This window comes from Oryctolagus cuniculus, chromosome 7 (assembly GCF_051225735.1).
Source record: "Oryctolagus cuniculus isolate XC-2025 breed Fujian yellow rabbit chromosome 7, ASM5122573v1, whole genome shotgun sequence".
Classification (NCBI taxonomy): Eukaryota; Metazoa; Chordata; class Mammalia; order Lagomorpha; family Leporidae; genus Oryctolagus; species Oryctolagus cuniculus.
The window spans coordinates 78,799,355-78,809,750 of record NC_142873.1 but is presented as its reverse complement, the minus strand read 5'-3'; the positions used below and the strand labels follow the sequence as shown (position 1 = coordinate 78,809,750).

The following is a 10,396-nucleotide window of genomic DNA, read 5'->3' as shown; positions in this document are numbered from 1 at the left end:
TTCACTCAACAGAGATATTAACATCATGACAAAGATACAGAGGGCATCATTTTCCTTTAACAATATGCTCTATATGTGTATTTAAATCATGTGTATTTAAATGCCTTTATTACATTCGTTTAAGATTCATTAATCTTAAGTATGAAAATACTATCATTTTTTTTTTGTTTGTTTGTTTGTTTTGTTTTAATTACCATGTTCCTGAGGGAAACAAATTTAGACACCTGGCCTTCTGTTAAACTGAAAACTGCTTGCTGAATGCCAATCACGTCCCAGACTCTCTGGAATTAAATACATGTTGGGGGGCCTGGTGGAGGTAGTCCCTGCCCCCCATGGAGCACAGACTTCATTATGGAAAACCTCATACTAGGTCAAGCATTTTTAAACAGTGTTGTGATGCCCCTTCCCTTTTAAAGTCCAACAATTAAAGGAAATGGAAATTGTTATAAAATGGAAAACTTTTTAATTGTTTAAAGCAAAGGCACAAGTAAACATTTCAGGTTATCATACAATGTTACAATAAAAAATCCCAACAGTAAAATGAAATACATTATCACTTTGCATCTCTGTAATATATTGAACGTATTTTTCTACCATCACTTCTTTGAAGTAAAAAGAAGGGATCAATGGATGTGATGTAAAAGCTCTGATTATAAACAGTATTCGTACTACTTTGAATCAGAAACTTTAATTTCAGTAGAATTAAAATTAATTTTTAAAACTTACTGTTGTGTTAATGATAGAGCAGCAATAACTTTCAAGCTAAACTCACTGCTTTATTAAGTAACTCACTGATTTTATGAAATGTTAGCTGTCAATAGCCAAGGTGGTCACAAAAGAACTTTATCAAAAAAACATATCTATATACTTAAATTGTAAATCTGAATATTATCGTTTATCATGTAAAATATTACAGTTTATCATGAGGAATGACTGGTGTATGAAGCCAGAAACAATATCCTTGAAAAGGGCTAGAACTTATTTCATTCAAAGGCACTATCTGTAGAGTAACAAGCTGCACCACGTTCAGAGCTGAGAAAAAGGCTTTTCTTTCCTTCAAAATAACTGGCCAGTGAGTTGGAACCTGATGTCTCTCAATTAGCCAGCAAACATCTGAGTGCCTGCTATCTAGTAAAGAAATAAAAGAGTGGAGACTGTGCAAAGTTACATCTTTGACTTGTTTTTCCAAGAAGAAAAAATTTCCCCTTATTTTTTAAAAGGCTGTTGATGTGTTTTCTTGATCTAAAAGGTCTCTGTTTCATGATCGCAATGCAGTTTCCACTTTATTCAGGTCACAGCCTGTACACGCAGCATCTCAACCCAGGGTAGCAGCACATCAGGAAGCTACCTATACCAAAGCAGCAAGTCGTTCTATTCTGAGTCACTTCACTTACTTTTCTTCCCTGAATATTCCTCAACTCTAAGTATTTAATTGAGTAACATCTGAATGACACGAAAACATTACAGATGAAATAAAATCAACCAAGAGAACATTGTTCAATGCCTCAAAGTCTTGAATAATAATCCTATATTCATTTCAAATTACAGAATGACGTCAAATCAGGGCACAGCATCCTAAAGGCGAGGACAATTTTAAACCCTTTATGGCTATTTCAATCAAAGATCTTGAATGAGAGGAGTGTTGCTTCCACATTTTCATTGTCCAAATTATAACAATGTCAATACATTAAGGCTTGTTTACCAGGATTCTTTAAACATCTAATTCCTACCCAGAAACAGTACTTAAGAAATTCTCTAAGAGTATGTTTCAAAGTTGAGAATTCAAACATAATTTTAGAAAAGATGTTCTAAGTTTAACGTCAACTTATAATATTTATTCATTGAAATGTACCCTAAGGTCAATGCTGCATTCTTTAAGGAACAGTGAGTGCTAGGACTCTGGAATTCTTTCCTTCCTTTCTCCTTCTCCAAAGGTATGGACATCCTTCCAAAGTTGCCTATGGAATCAAAGACTTCATAAAAACGGCTGGCACATTTTCCATTTGGAATAGCTCTGAGTATAACATCCATAAAGAAATTCTGTTTCCAAATCATTAGCTCAACAGCAAAAACACATGGTCTGATCTTCCACTGAGCCAATACAAAGAAGTAAACCTACATTTTAGCATTTTAGAGTTTCTAGATCAAGGGTTAGCAGATTTTTCTTTTCTGTAAAATAACCAACAGAAAATATTTTAGACTATATGAGCCATATAGTCTCCGTTTCAACTCTGTCATGATAACACAAAAGCAGCTACAGACAAGATGTAAATAAATGGGTAAGCATGGGTGTGCTCCAATAAAACCTTCCTTAGGGACAGGTATTTGAATTTCACATAATTTTCCCATTACACAAACTACGCTTTTAGATTTCCCCCTCCTTAAAAAGGTAAGGCTGGGATTAACCCATGGGCTACAGTTTCTAGGGAATCACAGGACTAGTATCTATACTTATCAACCTGTGCTGAGATTTGGGTAAGGGTTATTTGGGTGTTTCTCCCAATTTATTAGTGATGGGCATTCAGTTTTCTTGTAAAAATGTCTAAATGATGAAAAATAAAGAACTGGCAGGAAAAAAGTTTTATGGCTTTATCTATTAATGAGGAACTAGAGAATCTGAAAATAACACTCATAGATTATTTGGAGATATTAACTGCTGTGTATATTGGACCTTAGCCCATTGCTTAAATTATATTAAGTAGAATATTAGCACTAAGTAACATGTGTTATAACCTCTTTAACCATGACAAATTTAATAGTTATAAGCCACACAAAATGAAATATTTCATCAAGTGTTTTTGAACAGGCATCAGTTAAGTTATAAATCTGCTAGTGTTGAATGCTAGGCACAATACTAAAGCTATGAGAATATTAGTGTTTGGTTTTATTTTTCAATTTTCTTTTAACCTATTATTTACATAAATTCTGTTAGAATGCTGATAGCAGTCATTTTGCAGCATGTAGGCTCCTCATATAAAATGCTGTTCAGTGTTGGGTGGTGCAGATTTACAAATATGTACAAATAAACAACGTCATCTGCAGTTAACCTACTACTCTGACAGAAACCAACACATGGAAGCATCATTTGCACATAGAAATTAGAAATTAAAACAAAACTTAAAACTCTCAAAATATATAACAATTAAATTGTGTTTAAAAAATCATACAGAAAAAAGGCTTTGTGTTTGGGAACTTTCAGTGGCCCACTAAAATAACAGTAATTTAAAATTTTATTTACTTAATTTATTCAAGAGGCAAAGGGGGACACATGCACACACACAAACACACATACAGAGAGAGAGAGAGAGAGAGTGAGAGACAGAGAGACAGAGAAAGAGAAAAACAGAGTTCCCGTTTGCTGGTTCATTCCCCAAATGCCCACAACAGCCAGGGCTGGGTCCGGTCAAAGCTAGGAGTTGGGAACTCAATCCAGGTTTCCCATGTAAGTGGCAGAGATCCGAGTGGTTGACAGGTTATACATTAGCAGGAAGCTGGAATGAGATGGGGAGTTGAGACTTGAAGCCAGGTCTTCCAATATGGGATGTGGGCATCCCAAATGGCATTTTACTGAGCATGCCAAATTCTTGCCCCTAAAATAGTAATTTTAATGGGAAAAAAAATCCCCAAACACAAAACACAAGGCAAATCAGATGTACGTCTTGGTCAAATGTCTGTAGATAACCAGCTTGAAAGCAAGCTGATAAACACAAATACACAATTTGTTCACTAAGCATAAGATATTGCACAAGAGTTTTCTGTGAACAAAGTTCATTTTTCCATGGTTTTGAACTTCAAAATGGTTCTCACATACATAATTGTAATTTTTAAACATGAAACTTTAATATTCAGTAATACTGTTAGAGCCTTATTATACCCATTAACCATATTCCACTCTACTTTATGGCAATGGTCAGTCAGTGGTAAAGATTTGGCAAAGATAAAAAGGCAGGTAAGATTGTAAAATATATATATATATATGTATATGTATATGTATATATGTATATAAATATATGTACATAGGAAACAGGTAAGTCTCAAAGACCCCTTGTCATGACAATTGATCCCTTAGAAACCCAGTCTAGGTCACAGTGATGGTCAGACAGTGGTTGAATACGGCTCTCTTCTTGTGGGGGGCCGCTCCTTCTGAATCACTCGGTCACTCTCTCTGGTCTCCAGCACACTGTCTTCCGTTTCACTCTCACTACCATCTGCCCCAGCAGGGTCCAAAGACATCGGGCCAGACTTTCTGTGAAAAGGAAAACCAATGCCACTTCCCCGGAAGGAATTATCTATAAAATCTTCATCAGAGGAATGGAATGACTCGTCATCTCCCATCAAATGGTTGACAATGTGGATTCCATCAAAAGGAGGTTGGCCTGAGAAGCCCCTCTGGCCTTTTAGGCACCTGAGCTGTTAAAACAAAATCCTAGTTAATATATGCAAATTGGGGAAACATACATATAACAAGAAGGTAAATGTTCCTATTGAAGGAAGACAATACCTTAATATTTTTCTACTTATAGCTATAATAATTATCAATCCTTGAATGCTTTTATGGGTTATGAAATAGGTATATAATTTATCTTGAATGTCCTAACAGTCCCATGTGGTAATTTTATTATCGTCATCTATAGATTAGAAAATAGAGACTCAGGTAATTTGTTAAGGACATTTGGATAGCTAATAATAGCAGTTAGATTCAAACTGACTCTTCATTATAATAGAGATAATGTAATGAACCCCATGTATACATCATTCAGTTCCAACAACCAACATATCAAGGACAACCTTGTTACATTATACCTGTCTCCTCTCTAGATTATTTTGAGGTAAATCCCAGATATCCTATGGATTTATAAACATTTCAGTTGGATTTCTAGAAGATATGACTTTCAAGATTATATCTTAAATATCACACATACTATCTTGTGAGCATGTTTCCCCATTTCTGTAAATTTTCAAAATGATCTACGAATCATTAAAATCTGCTGGGCGTCTCCATGCTTTTATAAAGACCACCACGTCACTCTCACTCACAGGCAGAGATGCTTCTTCCCACTCCTGATATCCCCTGCGCTGGGGGAGAAGCGGGTTGAGTAACGTTTCTGCCTTCTCTCCCTGGCTCCTTGTGGGGAGGAGCCCTCGTCTCGCCCGGGTGTAGTGAGAGGAAGCACACACGTTGCTCAGCTCTTTTCCCTCTCCTTCTCTCCGTCTGTGGGAATGAGGTTCTGTTCTCATAACCCTAGAGTGTTCCAGGGCCAGACCCTCATGAGGGGAGGGCTAACAAGGTCAAATGCTCCCTGCTACTGGGTGGGTAAGTCTGACTAATTCTGCAGTTTCAGATCTGAAACACTGGTGTCAACATCTGAAGCTACATCACATTCTACAAAATCAGGTTTAAAGCTGTTTTCTTTTCATAATCTGTTACTTCTTTGCCTATTTCCTCAAACTCCCAAGCCCATATCACAGACACCACCACTACCATTAACATACAATTAAGACACCAGTCCTGTCTTCAAGAGTTTATGTTTTAAATTGAAGCCACACACTATGAATTTTCTCCTACAATAAAAGAAGACAAAAATTATCACAATGATTAGCTACAAAATAATTAAAATAATTAATTACCAATTAGCTAATTGGTAAGAGTCTTGCTGCAGTGTTCTGCAAGTCTCCTCTACTTATACCTATCAAGCCTCATCCTCGTTTCTCAGGGACAAATTCCTAGTCGCATACTCTGTTTCAAAGCTAGAGATACAGGCAATGAGAAATAATCAGGAAATATTACATACACTTTCAAAATGAATGGTTCTGAGGGCAAAGACGTTACAACCCCGCCATACTACCTCTCAGCTTGCCTGACAGACTTCAGGAAGAAAGTGAAGACACCTAATCACTTCCCTACTTGTCTGTGACAAAGGGAAAAAGAAGGGTGCTGGGATGAAGTATAATGATGTCTGGCCCAGTCAGACCTTCAACTCTAAAGGAATTCTCCTGCCTTAGACCAAGAGAGCAGAATATTAGTGAGGCACAATGCAATTTACACAGTGCCTTGTCCTTGGCTGAACAAAAGGAGTGGAATCTTTAGGACGAGGGCATGGAGCACCAGAGAGATGTCCTCAGGTTAGGCTGCCCATGGCACTATTACAACTGCCATGCTCTGATGCAACATCCCATCACCACATTGCAACACATGATTTATAGCTCCAAGTGTTAAATTAAGTCAGTTAATCTCTTCCTTTCTCTTTTTCCCCCCCCGAGACCCTTTTGAAGAAATAATATGGAACACGTGTCTTCCTTCTTCCTGGCTGTTGAGGAGCATTGCAGAAGAACCACAACTTCTCAGTTTGGAAAGCTGCGGCTTAGTCTTTGCCCCAACAAAATTCACTGCAATTAAAACACTGCAGCGTCATATCAGATGCAATTACAGAAAATTAACTATAGATTGAGGGGCCACTTCCTCAGCATCAAAAGAAATGTCTAAACACCTCTTCGAGAATGGCGAGCACAACTAGCAACTACAGAGGAAATTGTTGGTGCAGGGAAGATGAAGGTTAAAGGACAAACCTGGTAACACTTAGGCAGTCTGTTGGATTTAGGTGTGCATATCGGTTCTGATGAGAGATGGTCTAGGAAGCCCTGAAAGTGGGCATCTGGACAGGGAGCTCCAGAGACTTCAGAATCCACAGTGTGGTCTAGAAGGGGCTGCATGGGCTTCAGATGGGCATGAACTCCAGGAGCCCTCATCCTGTGCAGCAGTGTGGCTGGTAGGAGTTCTGAAGTCCTGGTTACCTGGATGTAAATGCTGTACTTCTTATTCTTTTTTTTTTTTTCTTTTTTGACAGGCAGAGTGGACAGTGAGAGAGAGACAGAGAGAAAGGTCTTCCTTTGCCGTTGGTTCACCCTCCAATGGCCGCCACGGCCGGCGCGCTGCGGCCGGCGCACCGCACTGATCCGATGGCAGGAGCCAGGTACTTATCCTGGTCTCCCATGGGGTGCAGGGCCCAAGTACTTGGGCCATCCTCCACTGCACTCCCGGGCCACAGCAGAGAGCTGGCCTGGAAGAGGGGCAACCGGGACAGAATCCAGCGCCCCGACCGGGACTAGAACCCGGTGTGCCGGCGCCGCAAGGTGGAGGATTAGCCTAGTGAGCCGTGGCGCCGGCCTGTACTTCTTATTCTTAATCCCAGACTTTCAGGAGCTAACTATATTCATTCATACACTTAAGATTAATTTATTTGAGGGGCCAGCTCTGTGGTGCAGCAGGCTAAAGCCCCAGCCTGCAGCACTGGCATCCCACATGGGATGTTCAAGTAAGGTCCTGGCTGCTCCACTTTTGATTCAGCTCATTGCTATGGCCTGCGAAAGCAATACAAAATGGCCCAAGTCTTTGGGTTCCTGTAACCCTGTGGGAGACCGGGAAGAAGCTCCTGGCTCATGGCTTCGGATCAGCTCAGCTCTGGCCATTGCAGTCATCTGGGGGAGTGAACCAGAGGAATGGACCTCTCTCTCTCTGGCTCTACCTCTCTTTGTAACTCTGTTTTTAAAATAAATAAAATAATTCTTTGAAAAAAAGATTTATTTACTTGAAAGGCAAAGTTACAGATGGAGAGAGAAAGGGAGAAAGAGAGAGAGAGAGAAGAGAGAGAATGAATGAATATGACTCTTCTATCCATTGGTTCACTCCCCAAATGGCTGCAATGTCTGGAGCTGGGCCGGTCCAAAGCCAGGAGCCAGGAGTTTCTTCCTAGTCTCCCACATGTGTACAAGGGTCCAGGACTTGGACCATCTTCTGCTGCTTTTCCTAGGAATATTAGCAGGGAGCTGGATTGGAAGTGGAGCAGCCAGGACTTGAACTGGTGCCCATATGGGATGTCAGCGCTACAGGCCAGGGCTTTAACTGGCTGTGCCACAGCACAAGCCCTGCTAATTACATTTAAATAACAACAGGAGACACTAAGATGACAGAATAGGGAGGGAGCTTAATGCTCTAGTCTAGGGGAAGATAGTTTAAAAAAAAATGTGGAGAGGCCGGTGCCGCGGCTCACTAGGCTAATCCTCCACCTAGCGGCACCGGCACACCGGGTTCTAGTCCCGGTCGGGGCACTGGATTCTGTCCCGGTTGCCCCTCTTCCAGGCCAGCTCTCTGCTATGGCCCGGGAGTGCAGTGGAGGATGGCCCAAGTGTTTGGGCCCTGCACCCCATGGGAGACCAGGAGAAGCACCTGGCTCCCGCCTTTGGATCAGCGCGGTGCGCCGGCTGCAGCGCGGCGGCCATTGGAGGGTGAACCAACGGCAAAAGGAAGACCTTTTTCTCTGTCTCTCTCTCTCACTGTCCACTCTGCCTGTAAAAAAACAAAAACGTGGAGAGAGTGCAATATCAGGGAAGAATTAGGGAGAAAATGGCAGAGGAAACTCCATGCAAATGAGAGGGACACTGTGGATCTACATGGAGGATGTAGACGCACACAACTCAGGACCCTGAAGCCAAGAGACTCAGCACCAGCTTTGGAGAATGAGGTGAGACCAGACTGCAGCAACCCAAGCCACTGGTGATAAAGCCGCAGGAAGAGCCTGGCATGCGTACAGCTTGGAGCTCTGTGGAGTCAGTGTACCTGCCAACCAAGAGGAAAAAAAGAGGGCATGTTTCTCTCTCACTGACCACCCAGCACTGGTGTCCTGTAACTAGCCCAGAGAAGGTGTCGTTTTGGAAGTACGTAACAGCTGTGCCAGCTTGTGTCCATGGGCCTGGCGGACCAACCGAGCAAAGATGCCTGAGTCTAGCTGGGATAACTGACAGGGAGCTGGGTGCTTGTGACTGTGGGAGCCTAGTGTACTGGGACTGAAAACGCTGTGGCTGTGAGGGAGGGTACAGGGTGTGGCTGGGACTCTGGGCAGTCACTGTGGATGGCTCCACATGCTCAGGGCTCCCTGACTGCCCGGTGAGGGTCATTGCTGCAGCACCCATGCTCACACTGAGGACTGCACGGATCCTTCCTGTGGTTCTTGGTAGCACTGTGGATGAATACTATACCCACTGGGCCTAGCGACTAGGCATTGGCCTTCTTGGAGGACAGGAGGTGAGCATGAGAATATTGCCAACAGAGAAGATTAATCTTCCTCTCTAATTAAAAAAAAAAAGAAGATATTTACCATGCCCAATTTGAGCATTACCTTGGACACTCCCCTCACCCTGGAGCACTGAACAGAGCTCCTTGGCCACACCCAGCACACGCCTCAGGATACTCACTGAAAGAGCAGACACTCCACTAATCCACAGAGGCACAGTCCAAAGAGTCGACTCATCACAGGGGAAAAAAAAGACCCAACAAGTATCTCTGCAAATGCCCCAAAAATAAATGAATTAACTCAAGAAACAAGAATAAGGAAGACAACATGATGCCTCCAAAGGAACACAACAACACTTCAATGCTAGAATGTGAAGAGATGAAAGCAATGCCGTTTAAATGGAATTCAAAAAATTGATCACAGGATTACTCAGAAGTAAACAAAAGCAAATCCAAGAATTAAAGAAATCCATAAATGACATGAATGAACACTTTCCCCAGGAAATTGAGGATTTCAAGAGAAATCTAATGAAATATTGGAAGAACTCAATAGATCAAATAAAAAACGTGGTGGAAAGCCTTAACAACAGACTTGGTGAGGTGGAAGAAAGAATATTCAAGTTAGAAGACAAACCTCAAAAGTTTACAGTCAGACCAATAAAAAAAAAAAAAAAAAAGAGAGAAGAGAAGAAATTAGAAAACTAAAAAACAGTGTTGGAGATCTATGGGATACTATCAAACAACCCAACATATGGATCTTAGGAGTTCCTGAAGGCGTGGAGAGAGAGAATGGATTAGGTCTTTTTAGTGAAATAATTACAGAAAACTTCCCTAATTTGGGGAAAGAAAGTGAGATCCAAGTACAGGAAGCACACAGAACTCCTAATAGACATGAACAGAAAAGATCCTCACCATGACACATTGTAATCAAACTCTCCACAGTGAAACATAAAGAAAATATTCTAAAATGTGCACCAGAGAAATGCCAAACTTTTAGAGGATCTCCAATCAGACTGCCGGCTGACTTCCCATCAGAAACCCAATAGGCTAGGAGAGAATGGTGAGATATATTCCAAGTCCTAAGAGAAAAAAAAATGTCAACCCAGAATACTATACCCTGCAAAGTTCTCATTTATGAATAAAGGTGAAATAAAGACCTTCCATAACAAACAGAAAACTCCTCCAGCCTTAAAAAAGATGCTTATGGATGTGTTACACACAGAAACAGGGTCACTATGAAAGAAGGTGAAGGCAGAAAATCTCCCAGTAGAAATACAAAGGAGATCCAAAGTTAACAATGGGAGCATTTATGGAGAAATAGCTGGGAAA

General features: G+C 41.1%; 1 protein-coding gene across 7 annotated transcripts in view; it reads right to left on the bottom strand.

The window, feature by feature from the left end:
• Window positions 1-440: 440 nt before the first annotated feature.
• Window positions 441-10,396, bottom strand: part of EVI5 (ecotropic viral integration site 5) — a 235,525-nt gene continuing 225,569 nt past the window's right edge. For all 7 annotated transcript variants that reach the window (XM_008264880.5, XM_070078034.2, XM_070078035.2 and 4 more), the window contains one exon: window positions 441-4,410. In XM_008264880.5, coding sequence (XP_008263102.1) covers window positions 4,096-4,410 — 315 coding nt within the window. In that variant the 3' untranslated portion in view covers window positions 441-4,095. The remainder of the gene's footprint in view (window positions 4,411-10,396) is intronic.